Source organism: Tamandua tetradactyla, chromosome X (genome assembly GCF_023851605.1).
Source record: "Tamandua tetradactyla isolate mTamTet1 chromosome X, mTamTet1.pri, whole genome shotgun sequence".
Taxonomy (NCBI): domain Eukaryota; kingdom Metazoa; phylum Chordata; class Mammalia; order Pilosa; family Myrmecophagidae; genus Tamandua; species Tamandua tetradactyla.
In genome coordinates, this window is record NC_135353.1 from 46957673 (window position 1) to 46982694 (window position 25022).

Genomic DNA, 25022 nt, shown 5'->3' on the forward strand with positions numbered 1-25022 from the left:
TTTGGTATTTAAAAAAATAAAATAAAATAATTTAAAAAAAGAATAATGTATAATTGACTTTTTTTAACTGAGGAGGGTTACCCCAACTAAGTCAAAGTAGGTTTTACTTTATTTTTTCCTCCTTGTGAGGCATCAATACAATAATAGAATCCTTTCTTAAATTATAAACGAGTGATGAAAACAAATCTCACATATTTTAGTCATATTAAATCCTTCATATACCAAATCTTATGAGTATTTATTAAGTATCTGGGAATCAGCTATGGATCCTAATCAATATAAGGAAAATACTGAAGTTTCTGAAAGTACACTTCAGAATATCAAGAAAATACAAGCCGTTCCCGTAGCAAGGCAAATTTTGGATAACACTGGATTTATACGAGGAAAACAAAGCTAAGTGCAGCCCGCAGAACCTATATCTTTCAAGATTAAAGGATTGGATTTACTTACAAATAGGGACCCTGGCCTCTCTCAACCAGAAGGGGCAACTGCTTTGTATGCCGGGACTTGTAGTTTTCGAAAGAGTCTTTTTATTTAAGACGGTGGTGTTAGCCAATCCTGTGCGAAGGAGCGGGCCCCAAGGGAGTCTGGGATATGACAGGATTCGGCCGTGCGAGAAGTAAGCACCAGGTGTTGAAACTTTTCTTCGGAGGGAAGCCTGGTGCATGAAATCTCGCGAGGTCTTGGCACTGCCCAATCAAACGAGCGGCGGAGCTCGTAACTAGGGGCATTGTTGGGGGCGGAGCTCTGACGGGAGCTGGGCTGGCTTCGTTAGGTTCCCGGCGCAGCAGCGTTCTGGCGGAGCAGATCTGTGAAGAGCGTAGCCGTGGCCATGAAGGAAGAAAAGGAGCATAGGCCGAAGGAGAAGCGGGTAACCCTGCTAACGCCGCCGGGGGCTACCGGCAGCAGCTGTGGGACTTTGGGGGACAGTGCCAAGGGAGAAGATAAGCTGGATCGCAGTAAGGAGAAGAAAGAGGCAATGAGCAAGGTACTCGGTCGACTGTTGGCCGGGGAGAGGGCGGAACGCCCCGCCGCCAGTGGATGATGGCTGGGAATGGGGGTGCCCTCTTCATCTCCTCGTCCCCCTCTTCCTCCCTCGCCTGAATGAAAATCGCACCACAGTGCCTCATCCACTTGCTCGAAATGAGGGGAGGGGGGAGCTCCTACCGGCCAAGCCCGGCCGTGGGAATGAGGAAAAAGGGGGGCTCCCCAGACGAGAAGGGTTTAGGTCAAACCTGTGAGATGATAATTATGAAGTGAGACGGTGCGCGACAGTGAGGAGAATCGGAAATTTAAAAGTTTATTGAGGAAAATTATTAGGAAGTGAAGGGAACATCAGGTGCGGGAGTAGCCTGTGATAGCAATATTAATGGAAGCGAGTTGGGGAAGAGTGTAGGGGGAATTAATGGTCTGTGGAAGGCGAATGGGGAGCATCTTATTTCGGGGGCAGTGGTGTGAATGTTTTCATGCTCGTTAGAGTTTGAATTCATTGAATTGAATGAAGGATTTTGTTTTAGGAGGTGTTAGATGTGGGAGAGAAAGATTAATGAATCAAGAGTCCTTGGCACCCACAAAAGACCAGGGTTGACTTACTGATTTACCACTAGACCTGTTGAAAAATGGGTAATAGAAAAATGGTGCGTAAACCTAGAATACCGCGGGACTGCGAGTTAAGAGCAGACTCTAAGATTTTCCTAATGCCAAGCGGTTCTCATTTGTAGGAATTTTTTTAAAACCGCCTTACTATTATGTTTGACTAATTCTGATCGTTAGGCTACAGAAAATATTTTCTCCTGGGTTTTTGTAAGTAATGACTTTTAAATCTCATCCTTCCTTAGGGATTATGATTCCTTCAGGATTGACAGGAAATTGATTTTTACTAATTCCTTTATTCATTTTTTTAAGGTGGTGATTCGGAGATTACCTCCCACTTTGACCAAGGAGCAGCTTCAGGAACATCTTCAGCCTATGCCAGAGCATGATTATTTTGAGTTTTTTTCTAATGATACTAGGTAAAAAAAAAAAAAGTGGGATGGGGTGGTAAATTAGAAAAAGATTTCTTCTGTTCTTTGCATTCTACTAATATTTTCAATTTGATTTTTGAAACTGTCTCTTTATTTAATGTACATATACTTGTAATTCAACCAGATACCCACCAGTTTATTAACACAATTGCTTTCCTCTCTGCAGTCTGTATCCTCATATGTATGCCAGAGCATACATCAACTTTAAAAACCAAGAGGACATTATTTTATTCAGGGATCGCTTTGATGGTTATGTATTCCTTGACAATAAAGGTGAGCATATCCTCAGTGCCTTCATAGCGTTTCTAAAATCCTGGGTGGTAAAATATACAACATTTAAAAAGTTTTACACATGTGAAAACCTTATTGCAGTCTTTTAAATATATATGTGATTTTTCACAGCCCTTGAGTATTTTTATTGATCTGTTATTTCTGTGGTTTGATCACCTGCATGAAATTGCCACCAATTTTTTTTCATACAATAAATTTTGTGCCCTGGATTACATAACGTTATTTGGATTATTTACTAGTCTCAACAGCAGTACTGATAAATGACTCTTTGAACTTGTAAGACAAGTTTTATATATTTACTTATCATCTTGCTTCAAGGACCAACATTTATTTAATTATTTAATTCAAATCCCTTATAGCCCATAGTTTCCAGTTAGAATACTGTTTAATGTATTCTACATGCAACACAGAATTCTCCCTATTTTGTATGTAATTAAGACATGAAATTTGATGATGTTCCTCTTTGTACCCAGGAGGATCCAATCTATAGGGAAGAAACATTTTCACCTTAGCTTTCTTTTTATTATCTGCTGCTTATAAGCTATAGATAGGGAATGTCTAAACTGCCATTGGTCACTTTTCCTTTAGTTCTGCAATCCTAGGTAAATGGAGTGTCGTTTGTTTTGTTTTTTCGGTATTATTTCAAAGTTGATAAAAAGTCATTCTTGAATGAGCTGGGACTCAGCATCAAGGAATTGAGAAAACCTTCTCGACCAAAAGGGGGAAGAGTGAAATGAGACAAAATAAAGTGTCAGTGGCTGAGAGATTACAAACAGAGTCAAGAGGCTATCCTGGAGGTTATTCTTATATTAAATAGATATCACCTTTTTAGTTAAGATGTTAATGGAGAAGCTGGAGGGAACTGCCTGAAAGTGTGGAGCAGTGCTCCAGTAGCCATGTTTCTTTAAGATGATAGAGCTTTTGCAATGTAACTGTGTGATTGTGAAAACCTTGTGTCTGAAACTCCTTTTATCTACCTTATCAACAGATGAGAAAAATATATTAACTAAAAATAAATAAATAATAGGGGGAACAAATGTTAAAATAAATTTAGTAGATTGAAATGCTAGTGATCAATGAAAGGGAGGGGTATGGGGTATGGTATGTTTGAATTTTTTTCTGTTTTCTTTTTAATTCTTTTTCTGAATTGATGCAAATGTTCCAAGAAATGATCATGATAATGAATATACAACTATGTGATGATATTGTGAGTTATTGATTATATAACAAGAATGGAATAATCATATGGTAAAAAAATTTTCATTCTTTATCAGCAAATATGCCAGTAAAAGTTGGATTGCTAACTGTGTTTGGCCAACTTTTATTAATACCCCAAACCAGCTGCTTCTTTATTCCAGTATATAGTAATGATTTCCTAATCATTTAGCCTGATCTGAATTGTGTTTAACTTTTCTTCCTTTTTCATCCCTTACATTTAAATAAATGATGAATTTTGTCAATTCTTGATTTTTTTGATGCAGACTTAAACTTTCACACTTTATGACATTTTTTTTTCATGTAGACTTACACTTTCACGGTTTATGTCTTCATCTAATGCTTGGACAATCACTGCCTCTAAACTTGTAGAATTTTCCATTTATATATAACTCAGTCTATTATATTACCAGGAAATTAATCTTTTTGAAAATACTGATTTTAAGATATAGCAATCATATAAAAAAAAAGTCCAGGGCGGGCCAGGGTGGCTCAGCAGGCAGAGTTCTCCCTGCCATGCCGGTGCCTGCCCATGCAAAAAAAAAAAAAAAAAAAAAAGTTCAAACTCCTTAACTTGGTATTCAGGATCCCCCGTGGTCTAAACTCCCTTCTGGTGTTTTTTTGAGCCTATCTTCAGTTTCCCTCTGCTACAGAATGGTCTCTATCCTCTCCTAAAATATAACACAGTTATTAACCTAATCTGATTCTACATTCACTAGGATTTCCAGAATCATGTTTTTTCCATGACTGCTTTGTGATGCCTCCTGGCCAATTCTTGTTATTTCATTCTGGCTTGCCTCTATGCCAGTGATCTAAAGATAATATCTTATACCTTGTGCGACACTGTTCTCTGATTGGGAACTGATACATATTTTTTACATAACAACTTTATTGAGATTCTTACATATAAACTCACCCTTTTAAAGTATACAGTTCAGTGGTTTTTAGTATATTCACAGGGCTGTGCAGCCATCACTGTAACCTAATTTTAGAAACCATTCATCAACCCCACAAAGAAACCCCATATACTTTAGCTGTTAGTCTCTATTCTCCTCACCCCTCCCCCAGTTCTAGACAATCACTAATCTACTCTCTGTTTCTATAGCTGTACCTATTCTGGATATTTCTGATTTTTTTTTATTGAAAATTAGATTGTATTTAGGTTTCACATATCAAAATATCACATTTTAGAAGTTGAATTTAAATAAATATTTTTTCTTTCCTGGCACATTTTTTTCATTATGTTGTCAGTGTGACATTTGGACTCCTCTGATACCATATTGACTCTAGTTGTGTCAGTGTGTTTTATGCTCATTGAGAGGTGTCATCAAAGAGGCCCTAGAAAACTGTGGGTTGACTCACTTGTATCCACTTTTGACATTTTCTTTGTTATAGCAGGTGTGTTGTTTTCCTTTTTCTAAATAGGTCAAGAATATCCTGCTATAGTAGAATTTGCCCCCTTTCAAAAAGCTGCAAAAAAGAAGACTAAGAAAAGAGATACCAAAGTTGGGACTATTGATGATGGTACGCTATAGCTATAGTTATGTAATGCTATTGCCGTGTTTTTGTTTTTTTTTAATATTACCTTTGTGAAAGCTAGTTAGACCCCAGTACTTTGCATAAGAAAGTATACTGAATAAAATTAATGAGAAATGTTTGCCAAAGGAGGTGTTTTTAATTGTTAGAATGGAGATAGGTTTCCTGCAAAGAGTTTCCACTCTCTTTTGCTGGTGGCATTTCAGTCTCCATAATCAAGTAGTATAGTATTAATTATTGAGTTGCAAACCACCATAAGTCTATTGATTAGAAGACAATGGAAAAAATCAAATGTTTCAAAGTATAACAGCTGTTTCTTGAGATCTCTTAACATTTTCATGATTGACGTTTAGTTTTCATTATCCTTATATAAGTAAAAGGTGTATTATTGAGAGCCATGATGGAAAATTTTCCATGTCTGAATAACTTAATATAAAGCAGCTGAAGTGGTCAATCCTATTTCTAGGCTTTGACTGTGCAGTTACCTACAATAATTAGGTTGAACTGACGTATAGGAAATGACAAACAGGAATAACTGCCATTTAAGGTAAAGCTCTCTGTAACCAGTTTTTTCTGTTCTTTGGATAAGGCCTTGGCCCCGATATTTTATATCAGATTGATATTTTAGAATTATCTTGTTTGATGTCTCATTCACTTCTGTAACTGGTATTTTATAAAGAAAACACAATAAGGACCAAATAACACACAGCCACTTACTGATTATATCATGTATTCAGATCCAGAAGTCTGGATCAAGTGACATGCTCAACAGTGCATAGAAAGTCCAAATAAAAGCAATATAATGACTCAGATGTGTTACTCTTTCTGATATTAGGTGTCTAAGGAAAACTCCAAGAATTATCATCACTTCCGGTGCCACATCTAGGATTTCCCCATGATTTATCTTTTAGGGACACTTGGTTTTCATGTTAAGTTCACTTACAGTGGGATATACCCATGTAGGGATTGCTTACATGCAATGTTTAATACCCTCTGAAGATCCTGTGGCTATACCTTTTAGTTCTCCTGTAAGTGGGATTAGTAGGAACAATGACATTTAAAAGGAAATTATATGACATGCCTAGTGTGTCTGTTATAAAGCATGATGTCTCATTTTCCCTGATACCTGTGTTATACAAAACTCTCATGGTAGGTATCAGTAATTGGAGTTCTGAGAATAAGTCCTCAGTAAAATTTAGTCTATCTTGTATGGATATGATTTGATGTATTTTCCAATCTTTTATGAAGTAGAAAATTATCTTCTTTGATACATAAGTATCCTAGATAATATTCCTTATTTTGTTTAAAGTCTGCTTTTCTGTTTTCTTTATTGATTATTTAGATCCAGAGTATAGAAAGTTTTTGGAAAGTTATGCTGCAGATAATGAGAAAATGACTTCTACTCCAGAGACATTGCTAGAGGAAATAGAAGCAAAAAATAGAGAATTAATAGGTAAGTAGGTAAAAGGAATTAAGGGCAACAGCTTTTTCTCAGAATACCTATGTCTGGCTCCTACTTCCATTCACTTTGTAGATTTATTACCTTGGGGGTGTCACTGACTTCTCTGAGGTTCTGTTTCTTCTACCATAAAGTGCAGGTGATAAAACCTGCCTTGTAGGATTATGAAAATAGGTTGATAAGATGGGAAAAAAATTCTCTATGACCTATTGAGTGCCACAAAAATGTAACATAAGTATAAAAATTTTGAAGACTAATATGGACCTTTCAATAGGGGTAAGCCTTTGAAGATACATTGCTATTGGATTAAGTAGTTCATATTCCTAAAAAATTATTTGGGTCTGAAAATAGCAAAAAATATAGTTACTTTCTGCAAAATTGAAATCTTGAGAAATCCTAGCTTGGATGTTGGTTCTAAAATGTATCAGCTATAAGCATTAGCATAGTCTTTGACCTAGCATTTCTACTTCTAGGAATTTATCCTAAAGAAGTATATTTTCAATAATGTAGCTACAACATCCACCCCACCCAAAAAAATCTAGCTTCAAATCTAGGCAACTTTGTTCAGAATATTGAAAAGTACACTTAAATATCTTCTAAAACTTGATGTTTTTTAAAAAAATTTTTATTGACAAATCTTCACATACATACAGTCCATCCATCATATACAATCAGTGGCTCACAGTGTCATCGCATAGTTGTGTATTCATCACCATGATCATTTTTTAGAACATTTGCATCATTCCAGAAAAAGAAATAAAAAGAAAAAAACTCATACATCACATAACCCTTACCCCTCTCCCTTGTTGACCGCTAGTATTTCCATCTGCCCAATTTATTTTACGCCTTATCCCCCCATTATTTATTTATCTTTTATCCATATTTTTTTACTCATCTGTCCATACCCTGGATAAAAGGAGCATCAAATAAAAGGTAAAACTTGATTTTTAATGGCTGCATAATATCAGCCTATCGCTGATCGTTTCCTTAGAATAAATTCCCAGAAGTGGAATTATGGGGTAAAAGGGATAGATATTTTTAGCCCCCCTCCCCCAATATCCTCCCAGAGAAATTTGAACAAATTTATACTCGAATCATAAAACAAGAGAATGCCTTTGCTCTTAATTCTCACTGGCCCTGGGAATTACTCTTTTACAGTTTTATTATTTTAATTTGAATTTCTTCACCTTTTCAAAAGTATTTTAAATCTGCAGAGTTGAAATGGGATACTGTTAAGCCCGTTCCAATAATACACTTGTGAACTTTCTGTTTAAGGGGTGTAGTTTTCCCACCTTGGGTGGGTGGCAGGGAATGTCAGAAAATGGAATCCTTTTGAGGGGTTGATAAGTATTATTAATAATCTGTTTACATTTATGTAGCTAAAAAGACAACCCCACTTTTGAGCTTCCTGAAAAACAAGCAGGTAAACCTTTTGATTTTATAGTTTCTCTCCATACTTTTATTTCATTCATTCACATTCTATAAATGTTTTCAGAGCATTGGGGTCCTGTAAGATAAATAGCTTTTTCTACCATCATTCTTTAAAGATCTGACCTATTGGTCTCACTCTCTGGCCTTCTTCTTCATTCTGGTTGTTGGATTAGGAATTCACTCTGCAAACCTGGAGAGTCCTTAGCTTGTCCCAGAGACATTCTCTTGATATTCTGAAAGTTTCTGTTAGTATAGCAAGGCAGCAATAAGAGACTCTCATACTAGCAGGCCCTGGGCCTTTCATATTCTGAATGGCGTGGGATGGGTGTTAAGGAGGTAAAATACCATTTTGTAGACAGTAGGAAGAAAAGAGGAGTCCAGTTTAGTGGGTGCCCACCATGCCTTCGGGATTGATTAAGATTTTGGTGGATTTTCTTGTTTGAAGACTTGTGTTGATGTTTCTTTCTAGAGAATGAGAGAAGAAAAGAGAGAAGAAAGGAGGAGACGAGAAATAGAAAGAAAAAGACAAAGAGAAGAAGAGAGGAGGAAATGGAAGGAAGAGGAAAAACGGAAACGAAAAGATATAGAAAAGCTAAAGAAGATAGACAGAATTCCAGAAAGGGACAAATTAAAAGATGAACCAAAGATTAAGGTATGAAAGTAATTTATGCAGACTGCACGTTGCTGAAAATTGCATGTGTCTTCTTCTTTATGCATATATCTTGTGTTGGTATAAATATGGGGTTTTTTGTTTTTGTCTTTGATTTAAGGGGGAAGGAAGTGAACTGATTTTAAAAAGTACTTTCCTACAATACTTATAGTAGTATTTTTTAAATTTAATATCATTTAAAAGGATTAAGTAGTTTACATGATGCTAATCATTTCTTCAGTGCAAATCTGTGTTATTTTTATCATTGAAAATGTTCAATTTTTGGATTACTATTCTCTCAGTCCATAGTAAATAAGAATTTAGGGCTGGCTGGCATTAATTATGGGTTTTATTCAGCTTTTCCTTCATATTTGATACATGAAGTTGCCTCATCTGTTTGTTTTCCACTGTCTTCAGGTACACAGGTTTCTGTTACAAGCTGTGAATCAGAAAAATGTAAGGACCAAGCACATGATACAGAGTACCTAGTATCATGTCACACACACAGGTCTTAGTTAATAACTCCTTTCGGTGGTGGTGTTAGAGTTACCTGTAGAAAACCCCTTCAAACTGACTTGGGTCTTCTTAAAAGCTGAGCTATTTACACACCTTCTTTAAAAGGAAGTTCAAGTGACTTCCTCATGCTCTGCTGTCTACCCAGAGCTTCAACTATATACAGCCAGAGGACAATTGTGCTTAAATAGCTCTTTCTCATCTTATATGCCACTCATGACTGCCTTATGGGAATACAGATGAATATCCTGCATTATGTGCTTTTCCCTCTCCTATAATTCCCACATCTTGCTTCTAGCTGGGAACCTGTAAGCAGCAGATTCTGATTTATGCATTGCACTTAGGAAGAAGAAAACTATAGAAAGATCCCCACCTCGCTGCTTCCCTCTGGGGCCATGGCTTGGTCAGCTCTTACTCCGACAAACATCCTGGGGAATCGATTCCTTAGTACTTTGGGGAAAGAGAAACTCTCACAGAAGTGGTAGAAGGGTCTCCCTCTTCTACCTTCTGAAAACTCAGCAGTTTATGTGGCTAGGGTTCTCTGAGTCTCTACAGGGCTTATTGGTGATAATGGGCTCAAGGAGGAGGTGGTTTCCCATCTTTATTCCTTTCAGAAATAAATAAATTTACCTGCTATACCACAATGAATTGACTTGCTATCCCTAAGTATCAGCAAGGCAGGAGGTAGAGCCAGCCATGCTAGAGACATTCATTAATGTTCTTATTAGAGTAATGAACATCTTGGCCTCTGATAAAGATGTTCATTAGAGAAATAAGAATACTTCCAATGAAACCTGCACATGGTATCCTCATTCTGATACACTGGTGCATTCTTAGTGTTCATTTTGGACTCACCATTTGCAATGGATGTCTGCTTAAATACTTTGTGCTTGAGTCTTTTGTGCTGCTTTACCTTTTGCTTGGTGATTTGTATGATGCCTTCATCCTAAGGTGAACCTTTATATGACCCCTTCATTCTGAGGCTTGAAATTCTTCTATTTTACCTAAGAATCTCTCTGAATATCCAGTACTTGGGTGTATTCTAGCAGTGGTGGGAGAAAGAAGCTGTCTTGTTAACAATTTGAACTTTTTAGAATGGTATTTTAACATTTATTTTTAAATAAATAAATATATATGTATGTGTATATATTTATATATATAAGCACACACACACATTGAGCACAAAGTTCCTACTCCATGCAGATGGAACTTCACCAATCTAAGGCATTTGGATTTTTCAATCAAATGGCAAATAATTCTTGCTATTCATCTCTAATGGTAGTATGATTGTACCATCATAAGGAAAATTTGTTATTCTTAGACTCAAGGCAAAATTATTTCTGCAATGGATCACTCCTTTAGGGACCAAGGTATTTGTCGTTCCATGTACTAAATGAGAATAATCCAACAGTAGTGACCCACCTAGTATTTTAAATTTGTGATATATGTTCATATCAAGTTATACTGAAATGCTCATTTGCTACAGAAGACATACTGGGGAGTGTGCATTGGTTTACTTAAAGGTTGACCCATTTAAAGCCAAGAGTCTTGATCCTATTGCCACAAAGTGATTAAACCACTCCATTTGAGTAGATAACATTTTCACATTAATTAGCAACCTTTTAGTAAATTTCTACTCTGGTGTACCAGTTATTCACTTAAAAACTTAAGAGCATCTGCAGATATGGGAGGCCCTGATAGAAGAAGACAATGTCTCATCCTTCAGAATAAAAATAAGGTTGTTCTCTTTAAAGCTGCTCAAGAAGCCAGAAAAAGGAGATGAAAAAGAATTGGACAAAAGAGAAAAAGCCAAGAAATTGGACAAAGAGAATCTGAATGATGAGAGAGCCAGTGGACAAAGCTGTACATTGGTCAGACGTTCTGATGGCGAACTTAAAGATGAAAAGCCAAAGAGGTTAGTGGTGAAGAGTGCTGTTTGGTATGTTTTATTTAGATGTGTTTCTAGATCCTAGTGTTGCTGCTATGTCCTATACTATTATCTGGATTATGATAAACTATTAGGGGCGGAGGAAAGGTTTAAAGTATTCTCGTATCTTAATCTGGATGAATGATTTGTTTTCTGATGTTTTTTTTACCCCGCTCCCAAAGTGCAGCCTCATTGCAGTGGCCAACTCAGATTCACAGTGTTCCTGCATTGGTGATTACAAGGTATTTGAAGGCTCATTCTCAGATTTGTTTTTCATGCAGACCTGAAGATGAGAGTGTCAGAGACTACAGGGAGAGGGAAAGGGATTACGAACGAGATCAGGAGCGCATACTCCGGGAGAGGGAGAGACTGAAGCGACAAGAAGAAGAGCGCCGGAGGCAGAAGGAGCGCTATGAGAAAGAGAAGGCTTTTAAAAGAAAGGAGGAAGAAATGAAAAAAGAGAAAGAAGCACTTCGGGATAAAGGAAAGAAGAACGAAAGTACAGAATCGATAGGCAGCTCAGAAAAAATTGAAAAAAAAGAGGAAGTGGTTAAAAGAGACCGCATCAGAAACAAGGTGCTACTTTTTGACAAATTTGTTTATTTTCATGAGGATCTTTTTTCTTATCTTGCAAGTATAAAGGAAAGGGTACCTCATTATTTATTGTAGAATTTTCAAAGCAGCCTTTAAGTACTCTTTCAGTCTTCGCCAGGTTCTTTTTTCTAACTTACTATGGAAATTTCAAACATACACAAAAGAAGAGCAAGAAGAATAATGTGACATCACCCAGCTTCAGCAGTTATCAACTCTGGTTAACTTTGTTTCAACTCTTCCCCACCCCTATACCCCCACTGGATTATTTTAAAGCAAATCCCAAATATAGTTCTTCTTTAGATACTTCCCTATAAAAGATAAAAGTTCTCTTTTCTTAAAAATATAACACTAGTAGCATTTTCACACCAGAATTTAACAATAATTTCTTAATATCCTATCTAGTCAGTGTTCACATTTTACCAGTTGTCTCTTTATGAGCTCTAAACAAGGTCCACAAATTGTATTTCTTGCAATGTTCTTAAATCTCTTTTATTCTAAATATTTCCCCCTCATTTTGTTTTTCTACCATTTATTTGTTACAGAAGCCAATTTGTCCTGTAGAGCTTCTCACCTTCTGGATTGGCTAATTATCCCTGTGACATCATCTGTCTTGTTCCTCTATCTTCTGTGTTTCCTTTAAAACTGATAGTTATGTCTAGGACAGGGGTTAGCAAACTTTTTCTCTAAAAGGCCACACTGTAAATATTTTAGGCTTTGTGGGCCATGTGGTCGTCACAACTCAACCCTGCACAAAAAGCAGCTATAGCAATATGTAAAAGAATGAGCATGGCTGTGTGCCAGTCAAAGTTTGTTTACAAAACAGGTGGCCCCTTATCTAGAGGCTGGCTTATTTTCAGATTCAACTTTTTTGAAAAGAATGTTTCATAAGTGGTGCTATGTACTTTTTATTGTCTCAGATCAGGAAGCATATAATGTCTGGAGTCTTTTTTTTTTTGATCAGTAGTAATTTGAAGTGATTATATCCTTGATGTTAGAAGATACAAGTTGAAGTATTTAGGGGTGGAAGTGTCATGATGTCTGCAACTTGTCAAATGGTTCTGCAGTGTGTGTGTGTGTGTTTGTGTGGGTGTACATTAGACAGCAAATGTGGCAAAATGTTAACAAATGAAGAAACTAGGAAAAGTGATTGTGGGTAGTTATTGTACCACTTTTGCAATGATTCTATAGATTTATGAGTTTTCAAAATAAAATGTTAATTAACAGTTGATCAGTAGGTTCAGGTAGCGTAAGCCTGATACATCTATTATAAAAATTTATCAGATTCTAATGATTTTGCCTAGATTGATTATTTCATTAGGGGCTACAAAATGTTGATATTCAAATTCTGACTTTCCTTCGGAATTTATTAGCTAATCGTCTCTTCTTTAAGAAGAATTTTCCCTCATCAACTATGGTTAGCCTGAAATACAGTTTATATAAGAAAGGCAAGATAAGCACTTGATTCTGTCCCTTTATTTACCAGTGTTCAGAGTGATTAGTTGGCATCCCAGGAACTCCTAGAGGTTATCAATGAGGTTTTTGGTTTTGTTTTATTTTGTGTTGGTCTTTAAGAACTCATGGATTTTAAAAAAAAGAACTTATGGATTTAGAAATACTTGGTATAGTCCAATTTGTTGAAGTTATTGTCCTTGATGTTCACATTGTTCCATCTTTGCACAGTGGGAGCCCCATCATCAGTTTCTTTAAATACTGTGCAGGTTTCTCCTCTGTTTTAACATTTATTTCATCTTTTGAAAATGATGAAATAATTTGCTAGAATATTCAATGAGAATAATGCTTCAAAAATCCCCTTTGGGGAATGGTGAGAACGGGGGAAAATTCAGCTTCCCCAAGTTGGATGAATTCTTGATATTCTCAAAGCAGTGTGGACAACAAAAGCTAACAGCTGAGCCCCCAGTCTTGGGGTTTGTTCATATGGAACTTAACCCCACAAAGGATAGGTCAAGTCTACTTAAAATTAGGCCTAAGAGTCACCCCCAAGAGAACCTCTTTTGTTGCTCAGATGCTGCCTCTCTCTCCAGCCAACACAACAAGCAAACTCACCACCCTCCCCCTCTCTACATGGGACATGACTCCTAGGGTGTGGACCTTCCTGGCAACGTGGGACAGAAATAATAGAATGAGCTGAGGCTCAGCATCAAGGGATTGAGAAGACCTTCTAGACCAAAAGGGGGAAGAGTGAAATGAGACAAAGTGTCAATGGCTGAGAGATTCCAAACAGAGTTGAGAGGTTATCCTGGAGGTTATTCTTACGCATTAAGTAGATATCACCTTGTTATTCAAGATGTAATGGAGAGGCTGGAGGGAACTGCCTGAAAATGTGGAGCTGTCTTCCAGTAGCCATGTTTCTTGATGATGATTCTGTAATGATTTAGCTTTCACAATGTGACTGTGTGATTGTGAAAACCTTGTGTCTGATGCTCCTTTTATCTACCTTGTCAACAGATAAGTAGAACATATGGAATAAAAATAAATAATGGGGGAACAAATATTAAAATAAATTAGTTTGAAATGCTAGTGATCAGTGAAAGCAAGGGGTAAGGGGTATGGTATGTATTTGTCTGAATAGATGCAAATGTTCCAAGAAAAAAAAAAGAATAATGCTTCAAAGATAATTTTCATAAATCAGAAAGGTTAAGGAAGGCTCATGCAATTTTTTGTTGAATTCTAAAAAAGCCCTATGCAAAAATTTTTCCAAGATCATATTATCATAAACCAAACATATTACTTGAACTGATGACTTTATTGAGACTTATTTATGAATTTGAGATCCAGAGTGCCACCAGAGTAGTCTCAAGTTGAGGTATTATATTGTCATACCTGAATTTAAAAACAAATCATGTTGTCGTGGCAAATTAAACACTATTAAAATTAAACTGTTTAAGGTAAAAGACTCTCAGCTTTTCAAAGTTCAAAAAATATATACAAAAATGATTAGTGTGATAGTTATCTTCATAAAAGCATTCTGCATATTTGTTAAAGTAACAGAAGTATATGGAATCCCCAATGATTTTCAACTCTTGTAATCTCCTTAACCTATTTTTTTGTAGACATTTCCAGTGACCTTTAATTTTTTGTATTCTAATCATTCCTCAACTCCTTAATGGTTCAGATTAAGTGTACTGATATGAATGGTTGCTTTCCTTTGGAGGTACAGGAGAGGAAGGCAGACAGCTGAAAGCAAATTAATCATCAGTGCTATCATGTACCACACCCTCACATTTTTGGTCTTCTGTGAATTGTTTGGGGTTAATCTTAATACAAAATATATGACTCTGCAGATCCCATGTAAAAGTTTAGTAGTGATGTTGTAATATTAACATATTTTATTATACTTTAGGATCGTCCAGCAATGCAGCTTTACCAACCAGGAGCGCGAAGCAGAAATCGACTGTGTCCCCCTGATGACAGCACCAAGTCTGCTGATCTGACAATAGAGAAAAAGCAGGAAAGTGGTATTAGTCATAGAAAAGAGGGTGGAGAGGAGTGACGAGTCTAAATGGCCTTAGGTGTCCTGACTGTCTAGGCAGCCAAAGAGCACTATTAAGCAATCCAGAAGTGCCTTCAGGGCAAAAGGATAGAAAGAAGGGGGTCGCTGTGCTGGTGAGGTACATTGCAGAGGAGTTGTTTTGTGTCAAAGCAAGAATCTGATGGCAGGTTCAGAATTTGAAGTACAATTTCATTGTTTTTGCAGTTTGTACAAATTAATTTTAAAGTAAAGGAAAAGATGAGGGAGGTGACATGCATTGCCATTAAAGACTAGAAATGTCAAGTGAGAACTTAATTATGTATGGCACTAGAGCAAATAAGAGAACTGGATCTAAAGTCAAAAGATCTTGTCAATCCCGGATTGAATTTTCTTAATTTGAGTGGAGCGAAGGTAATTTGAAGTCTTATTCAGATTTACTTATGTAGCATTGTTGGTGATAAGCTGTTGAGTTTGTTTAGGGTAGAAGCAACAATCTTGTGATTGTAGTACAAGTACAGTGAAGGATATAAGAAATTTTTGCTGATGCATAAATTTAAATAGTCATGTTACATCTGTATCCTATGTCCTAAAGTTTTAGGATTTGTTTTAGTTTTTTGTTTGCTTATATGAGCTTAGCATAAAGACTATTTTGAAATGTCTCATTTGCCTTTAGCATTTTTATATTAATAGGTAAAATTTAGCCATTGTTTGTTCTTGACAATCCAGTCTTTATTTTATCTTAGGTCTCATGATCTGAGTCTATACCCTCTTCGGGAAGAAAACGTCACCAACATTTGTTCCTATTAAATAACACCTTTCAGTCTTAGCTTGTTTTGCAATTGATGTCAATAAATGTCAACAGCATTCAAGTATAAATTTGTGTGTGTTTTAATTTTACTAAGTAGCTCTTAGTTTTGAGAAATTAAACTTTTGTAAATGAATTAACCAGGGAATTTTGAAAGGAAATGAGTGATAGTAGTTTCAGCCTTCCCTAGCATGCTTTTATTTTGCCTGCCAAGGAGAGGATCAATCATGATTTTACTCTTATTCCGTAAGAACCCAAATGTTTGGAGAACATCCTTGAGCTGGGGCTTAATTTTCATCCTGCCACCTCCTCATAACACTGTACCAGTTTGCCCTTAGTAATAAATCACTGCTTTATATTTTCCTCAGCTTTTAGAAACCAGCCATTGAAGATGATTGAAAGAGAATGATCCTCACTTGGGAGAGAACTAAAATAAGTAAAGGGAACTTTTCCGGAAGAAAGGGAATGGTCAACAATGTCCCATGCCACTGAGAGTTTAAGGAAGATAAGAAATGTGAAGTGTTCATTGGATTTGGCAGTCAATAGTGAACTGGTGGGGCAGAAACCATGTTACAGTAAGGCAGGAGGGAGAGGTGGGAATAGAGATGGGGCTGTTGGACAAGTCTTGGAGATCAGAGAAGAGATTTGGGCTGGAGATACAGATTTGGAATTCATCTATTATTTACATAGTCTTTGAAGGCACAGGCATGAATTCAATCACTTAGGGAGAGAGCGAAGTAAGAAAAGAAGCACCTAAGGCCCAGCCTTGAAGAACTCTAACAGTGTGCAGGTAGGGAAATGAATCTATCAAGATAGAGAATGAGTTGCCAGAGAGTAGGAAAGAAATCCAAAAGACTGTGTTAATTAAAGAGAAAAGAGAGTTTCAAGAACTAGAGGGAGTAGCCAACAGGGTGGTATGCTGCTGAAAGGTCAAGTATGATGCTTGAAAAAAAGGCCATTGGATTCAGTGACTTACAAATCATTGATGACAGAATGATGGGGAATAGAAGCCAGATTGGGTTGGAAGAATAGTTGGGAGATGAAGAAATGGAAACAGCATAGACAACTTTTTAGAGAGGTTGGCAATGGGAATAACTGGCACATAGGATGAACAGTGTCTTTGGAGGATTGTTTTAAATAGGAGAAACATAGAATGTTTAGGAACCAGAAGGAAAGCTCTAGTAGAGAAAGAATGAATACCGAAGGGAAATGATAACCAATAGTATAGGTTTCCTGAGAAGGCAGATGAAAATGGAAGCCAAATTAGAAGTGAGAGGAGTTGGCTTAGGAGGTGGGGACACCCCTGAACGAGCCATCATTCACGAGTTGGCATCACTCACCTCATTACACAGCCCTGGACCCCGTAGCCAGCCATTTCAAAGCTGTTTTCATGTCAGCACCTCTTGTTCTACCTGCTTTGCCAGTCCAACTCAGGGTAAACCACAGTTCCCCCATCCCTCTTAAATTTCTTCCACTCTATTCATTTAGCAAACATTTGCTAATTGCTGACTATGTGCCAGGCCCTGGAGGTCAAGAAATTGAACATGTCCTTGTTCTTGAGGAACTCACAGTCCAGTGGTGGCAGGAGAAAAACTAGAAACAATTAGAGCATATGTGCACAATGTGACAAGGGCTGTAGTGACATGGCATGATGTGAGAGCCTCCTGTTCCTGCACTGCCAACTGTTGCTGAAGAAAAATCCCCAAACCAGATCAACTAGAGAGACTAGAGGAGGGACCTCCCTCCTGCTAAGCAATTTTTGTAATGCGTCTTGATTTGACTTCCTTTTCCACTATGCAACCTTTCTTTCTTTCTCTATTGCTCCCTTGTTCTTTGTGTGTGTGTGTGTGTGTGTGTGTGTGTGTGTGTAGAAGGGGGGGATGTTGAATCACTTCCTCATAAATCATAATCTCATGTTCTTAATAAAAATAAACTATGTCAATGTGACTGTGTGATTGTGAAAACCTTGTCAAGAGATGAGTAAAACATACGGATTAAAAATAAATAGAGGGAACAAATATTAAAACAAATTTAATACATTGAAATGCTGGTGATCGGTGAGGGGGAAGGGTAGGGGTATGGTATGTTCAAATTTTCTTCTTTTTTATTTTTTTTTCTGGATTGATGCAAATGTTCTGAGAGGTGATTGTGAATAGAATATACAACTATGTGATGATAATGTGTTATTGTTTATATAACAAGCATGGAATGATCATATGGTAAGAATGTTTGTTTATATGTTGTTATGTTTTAAAAAAATTAAAAATTAATAAAAAATAATAAAAACTATGTGAATTGAAAAAAGCTAGACATGCTGAAAGGAAAATATTGTTTGATTCCATTTATATGAAATATCCAGAAAAGGCAAATGTAAAAAAGGCAGAAAATAGATTACTGGTTGCCCAAGACTGAGGGTGGAAATGAGGAGAGACCGTAATGGGAATGAGAATCCTTTTGGAGGGGGAAGGGGGTGATGGAAATGTTCTAAACTAGAAATGGTTGCATCAGTTTGTAAATAAACTAAGAATCATTGAATTGTAAAAAAAAAAAAAAAAAAAAAAGAATTGGAGAACGTGAATGAGAGTGAGACTTTATTGTACATCCTTTTGTACCTTTTGTGCTTTTTGCCATATGCATTTATTTCCTCTTCAATTAAAACATTTTTTTTTTAAACAAGAAAAAAATAAACTGTTGTGGACAACAGAAAATCAAGAGAGTTCATTTGATTTTTGCCCACTTTTCTTCAGACAAAAGTTTGATTTCTGTTACCCTTTTGAAATAAAGACTTGGGATTGAGAGAACTCAGACACTGGATATCTGAACATTTGTTGAGCACCTCCTGTGTGTTCATGCTGACAATATGGTACTGAACAATACAGGTCCCTGTCTTTATGGAGCTTACAGTCATGGGGGATTCACTGCTCTGGGGAGAGAAGTGATGCTAAGGGTAGTAGGCAGGAAAAAATGGGGTGAGGAGGTGTGGGTGGGTATGGCCAGGGCAGTGAAAAGGGATGGCTTGGGCATTCATGAGGTTTTTTTTTGTTTTTTTGTTTTTTTTTTAACACTTTCAAAACCATTTTTATTTTCTTTTTTCCTCCTCAACATATAGAACTTCTCTCAGGGGTCTCTACATAACCACATTCATTGCAGCTATAAAGTCACTTGATGTTGGTCAGGTACCATTTATTGTTTTATCATTTTATCCCTAAAACTTGTTGGCATCAAAATACGACAGTTAACCAGTGTTAAATCCATAAAATATTTACAAAGCACAGCATGTTAAGTTTCAGACACCCGGCAATTAAACCACAAAAAAACAGGACACAACCCCCACCCCAGGTGTTGGGGGTCAGGCGTCTCTACACTGGTTCAAAGGGCAGCAGAGGCAACAGGCAGCCACGTCTAGAGTGGCAGGTCCAACTGATACAGAATGAAGACAAGACAACAGGAAATTTACTCTGTGGAAATACCCTACTAATGCTATGCATTCACTGTGACTTTGAACACAACTCGTCCCCAAAACTTGTCGCGATCATCCTGGTTTTTTAGGTTGGGTGACCCATCAATCTTGCACTCAACTGTCGTCTCTTTCTTGGTACTGTTCGAGTTGAAGACTGGCCGGACAGCAACTACTGGCTGTAAATAGCCCACATGCAGTTTTTTCCCATAATATGGAAAATATTTTAAGTCTACCACTCCATCATGTGGATAAGTTGATAAAATTGCTGCGTTTCCATCTCTGTTCATTTTCACAAGAATACAAGGTTTTCCTTGGGAATAGTCAAAATCAGGATCTTTCACATCACTGCATTCTTCAAGTAAGTGAACAGGAAACTGACATGCATGATAATCTGAGCCCTTCTGTTCAAAAAGTACTCCATCAGGACAGACTGTGAGATTCTTCTGTTCTTCTAAATAATATGGCCTAAGAAAGTTAGTAAGGTCTTCAATGTATGCTTTATAGGAACCTGAATCAGACATACTGATAGTATATTCCAACGCCGTAAATGGTTTTGGAAAAACCATAAGTCCTGGACTAGGAATCTGGTCACGATATTTTGGAACCTCATCGCTCAGAGTCTGAAGCATAACCCACATTGTAAACGTGAAGAGTGCAGCCAGGAACCCGTAGAAGACCAGGTAGAAGAGCAAGATCAAACCCCAGCTCTTGGCCGTGCGCCCCAGGAACTCTCCGGTGGTCGGGTTGTAGACGAAGAGCTTCCACTCCGCCAGGCTCTCGTTGAAGGGCTTCTTGTCTTTCTTCGTCATGGTGTGTGTGGGGACGGCGAGCAGGCTGCGGCCGGGGGGGCGGAGGCGGCGACCGGCGCGGAGGGCGTTCCGGCTCAGGCGGGCAGCCCGGCGACCGCGGCGGAGGGCGGGACGGCCCGAGACCCTGGCTGCGGTGAGCACTCGAGCCGACTGCGCCGCGCCGCACCGGGCCCATTCATGAGGTTTTAATGCCTTCAAAGTCAGGAACCAGGCCTCCTTCCCCCAGCAAGCATACATGAGGACCTGAGATTGTAATTAACTCTGATTACAAGATTAAGATCTAACATTCTATGCTATTCCCAGATTTTGTCTTTAAAATAATTCCATAGAGAAAGAGTTAGTTAAAGGAATTTTGTAGCTTTGTTGGCATTTAGAACACAGTATGTTGTATATTTTTATGGGGGCTGCCCATAATTTTCTTTCAAGGGTGTCCTTTACACCACAAAAATTTATTATGACCATTAATGTCATTAGGGAAGGCAGGATTGCAAAGATAAACTTACACATGGTGCATTCTTAGAAAGTATGTGCTGACAGCTAGGTACATAGGATTAGCCATCCTTAGAGGTTTTCTTAGAAACCTCACAGAACTCATTTCATTTATTCACTCTCCAAATATGTATTAAATTCTTACTATGGGAGACATGGGTAAATATGTAATAAATTATTTATTACTATTGTAATAAAATGATATATTATCTATATTTCCAGACCTTAATGTTATCCTCTATCTCCAGGCCCTGACCACTTCTGTGATGTCATACCCAGCTGCCCACTGGACATCTGTACTCAGATTACCCACAAGCAATCTCAGGTCCCAAACTCAAGGTCCTCTAACCTTCACTCCCATATCACAGAGAATGTTCACCAACTATCCACTCAGGCACTGAGGGTCATATTTGACCCTATTCTCGCTCCCCATAGCCAGGAATTCATTATATATTTTTAAAAATATTTTTATTGACACATCTTCACACACATATAGTCCATACATGGTGTACAATCAATGGCTCACAATATCATCACATAGCTGTGTATTCATCACCATGATCATTTTTTAGAACATTTGGTCACTCCAGAAAAAGAAATAAAAAGAAAAAACTCATACATCCCATACCCCTTACCTCTCCTGCTCATTGACCACCAGTATTTCCATCTACCCAATTCATTTTACCCTTTATTGCCCCCCCCATTATGTTTTTTATCCATCTGTTCATACGTTGGCTAAAAGGATAATCAGACAGCATTCATTATATTTTGTTTGTCCAATCTATCTCCCTCCTCTCCATCCTCCTGCTGCCCTAGTTCAGGTCACCATCATTCATTCATTTATTCATTCCCTAAGTATTGTTTTAGTACATGCCATGTGCCCTTCATATTACATAGGCTTTGGAATTACATCAGTGAGCAAAACAGACAAAAATCCTGTCTCCATGGAGCTTACATTCAAGTGGAAAGAAAAGTGAAACATATGTAAAATATGTATTGCTAGAAAGTGACAAGTACTTCGGAGAAAACATAAAGCAAGGAAGCAGGATATGTTTGTGGGCAGGGGTTGAAAGGTCTCATTGAGAAGATGAATTTTGAGTTTTGAGTAAAGACTTGAGATGGAATTGAGGGAGTTTAGCCTTGTGGAATATTTGAAGGAAGAGCCTTCGAGAAGAAACAATATATGAAAAGGCCCTGGGATTGGAGTGTGCCTGGCCTGGTCCAGGAATGGCAAAGAGGCCAAAGTGACTGGAGTAGAGTGAGCGAGGGGGCAGAGTAGTAGAAGGGGACAGAATGAAGTTAGAGAGCTAACAGGGACACGATCCTGTAGGTCATAGTTAGGACTTGGGCTTTTATTCTTAATGGTATGGGAGTCATTGGCATTCTTGGGCAGAGGAGTGACATAATCAGACTTAATATTTTAAAATTTAAGGATCACTCTGGCTGCTGTATTGAGAACAGACCAAAAAAGAGAAAGGTTAGAAGGAGGGAGAGAAGTTAGGCCATTGCATGATATATCAGAGAGCTAATGGTGGCTTGGACAAGGGTGGTAGCCGTGGAAGTTGTCAGAAGTGATCAAATCTCAGATACATTTTGAAGGTGGAGCCAACAGAAATTGATGGCTGACCAGATGTAGGGTGTGAGAGAAAAGAGGCAAAGATTACTTAAGCAATTAGAAGAAATGAGATGAAGAAAACTGCAAGAGAAACAGGTGTGTGTGTGTGTGTGTGTGTGTGTGTGTGTGTGTGTGTGTTGATGGTGGTGGTGGCAGAGGGGGCTATCAGGAGCTCATATAAAGTCATGAGACTGAATGAGATCACCATGGCCATGGATGTAGATTGAAAAGAGAAGAAATCCAATGAGTTCTGGAACCTTTAAGCCTTTAAAATGAAACAAGGAAGAACCATAAAAAGAGATTCTGAAGGAGCAGCTAAAAAGATAGGAAGGAAACCAAGCAAGTGTGGTGTCCTGGAAGCCACGTGAAGTTATATGGATTATATGGAATACTTTCCAAGGAAGAGTCAATTAAGACAAATATTGTGGATAGGTCAAATAAGATGGAATCAGAGAAACTAATTTAGAAATAAATCAGAGAAATTAACCAGGTGATAACCTGGTTGCAGTGGGGTAATGAGAGGATAGGCACCAATCAGGATGGTGTTGGGGAATGAGGCTTGTCCCCAACGAAAGTCATGTTCAAGTCTTAATCTGCACTCCTGTGGGTGTGAACCCATTTGTAAATAGAACCTTTGAACATGTTATTATTAGGTAAAGTGTGAATTCATTTCCAAACAGAATCTTCAAAGATTCTATTTAGATGAGGCCAAACTGCATAAGGGTGGGCCTTAAGCCATATAACTGGAGTCATTATAAGTATAGGAAATTCAAACTAGTCAGTCAAAGAAACCAGAAGTCAATAAAAACCAGAGCCATGGGAGGAGACCAAGGAGACAGATCTCCCCACAACAGAGGGAGAGATGCAAGCCAAAGAACCCCAAGGATTGCAACAAGCAAGCACTAGCAAATTACAGACTCTGGGAGAAGGTATAGCCTGTTGAGACCTTAATTTTAAACTTCTAGCCTTCAAAACTATAAAACAATAAATTCCTGTTGCTTAAACAACCAGCTTGTGGTATTTGTTGTAGCAGCCCTGACAAACTAAGACAGAGTCTATAATAAAAATAAAAATTAAAAATCAAAAAATAAGTATTGGTGATGATATGGAGAAGTTGCAACCTTCACATACTGCTTTCAGGAATGTAAAATGGTGCAGTGGCTATGGAAAACAATTTAACAGTACCTCAGAACGTTAAACACAGAGTTACCAAGTGACCCAACAATTCCACTCCTAGGCATCTACTTAAGAAATATTTAAACTTTTCAGAAATAGAAAAACAGCATGGTACTGGCATAAAGATAGATATATTGACCAATGGAATCGAATCGAGTGTTCAGATACAGACCCTCTCTTCCATGGACAACTGATCTTTGATAAGGCAGTCAAGCCAACTCACCTGGGACAGAACAGTCTCTTCAATAAATGGTGCCTAGAGAACTGGATATCCATATGCAAAAGAATGAAAGAGGACCCATATCTCATACCCTATACAAAAATTAACTCAAAATGAACAGAGTCGAGAGGTTAATCTGGAGATTATTCTTATGCCCTGAGTAGATGTCACCTTGTTATTCAAGATGTAATGGAGAGGCTAGAGGGAACTGCCTGAAAATGTGGAGCTGTCTTCCAGTAGCCATGTTTCTTGATGATGATTGTGTAATGATTTAGCTTTCACAATGTGACTGTGTGATTGTGAAAACCTTGTGTCTGATGCTCCTTTTATCTACCTTGTCAACAGACAAGTAGAACATATGGAATAAAAATAAATAATAGGGGTCAAAGGGCGGGCCACGGTGGCTCAGCAGGCAAGAATGCTCGCCTGCCATGCCAGAGGACCTGGGTTCGATTCCCGGTGCCTGCCCAAGTTAAAATAAATAAATAAATAAATAATAGGGGGAACAAATGTTAAAATAAATTTAGTTTGAAATGCTAGTGATCAGTGAAGGCGAGCGGTAAGGGGTATGGTATGTATAATTTTTTTTTCATTTTATTTCTTTTTCTGTTGACTTTTTATTTCTTTTTCTGAATTGATGCAAATGTTCTAAGAAACGAATATGCAACTAAGTGATGATATTGTGAATTACTGATTATATATGTAGAAGGGAATGATCACATATTAATGTTTTAGTTTGTTTGTTAAATTTTTTAATTAATAAATAAATTTTTAAAAAAGTTAACTCAAAATGGATCAAAGATCTAAACATTAGGTCTAAGACAATAAAACAGAAGAAAATGTAGGGAAATATGTTATAAATCTTATACTTGGAGGCAGTTTTATAGACCTTACAACCAAAGCAAGAGCACTGAAGAAAGAAAGAAAGAAATGGGAACTCCTCAAAATTAAACACTTTTGAGCATCAAAGAACTTCATCAAGAAAGTGAAAAGACAGCCTACACATGGGAGACAATATTTGGAAATGACATATCAGATAAAGGTCTAGTATCTTGAATATGTAAAGAGATTGTTCAACTCAACAACAAAAAGACAGCCAGTCCAATTACAAAATGGGAAAAAGATTTGAACAGACACTTCTCAGAAGAGGAAATACAAATGGCCAAAAGGCACATGAAGAGATGCTTAATGTCCCTGGCCATTAGAGAAATGCAAATCAAAACCACAATGAGAGACTTCCTGGTCAAGATGGCGGCTTAACAACGTGTGCGTTTTAGTTTGCCCTCCAGAACAACTACTAAATAACCAGAAACAGTACA

General features: G+C 37.6%; 1 protein-coding gene and 1 pseudogene across 3 annotated transcripts; one reads left to right on the top strand and one right to left on the bottom strand.

Moving 5' to 3' along the window:
* Positions 1–662: 662 nt before the first annotated feature.
* Positions 663–16005, top strand: UPF3B (UPF3B regulator of nonsense mediated mRNA decay). Of its 3 annotated transcripts, none has more exons than XM_077146647.1 (11): positions 663–871; positions 1906–2012; positions 2191–2297; positions 4956–5054; positions 6409–6519; positions 7905–7948; positions 8426–8608; positions 9023–9061; positions 10873–11033; positions 11327–11621; positions 15001–16005. In XM_077146647.1, exons 1-11 carry the CDS (start codon positions 833–835, stop codon positions 15148–15150), a joined length of 1335 nt encoding a protein of 444 aa, XP_077002762.1. In that variant the 5' UTR covers positions 663–832; the 3' UTR covers positions 15151–16005. The 3 variants fall into 3 exon arrangements, with proteins under 3 accessions (XP_077002762.1, XP_077002760.1, XP_077002761.1); XM_077146645.1 differs by having other exon boundaries at positions 669–988; XM_077146646.1 differs by lacking the exon at positions 9023–9061 and having other exon boundaries at positions 676–988.
* Positions 16006–19341: 3336 nt separating this feature from the next.
* On the bottom strand, positions 19342–20262 carry LOC143671587 (sodium/potassium-transporting ATPase subunit beta-3 pseudogene; annotated as a pseudogene).
* Between the last annotated feature and the right edge of the window lie 4760 nt (positions 20263–25022).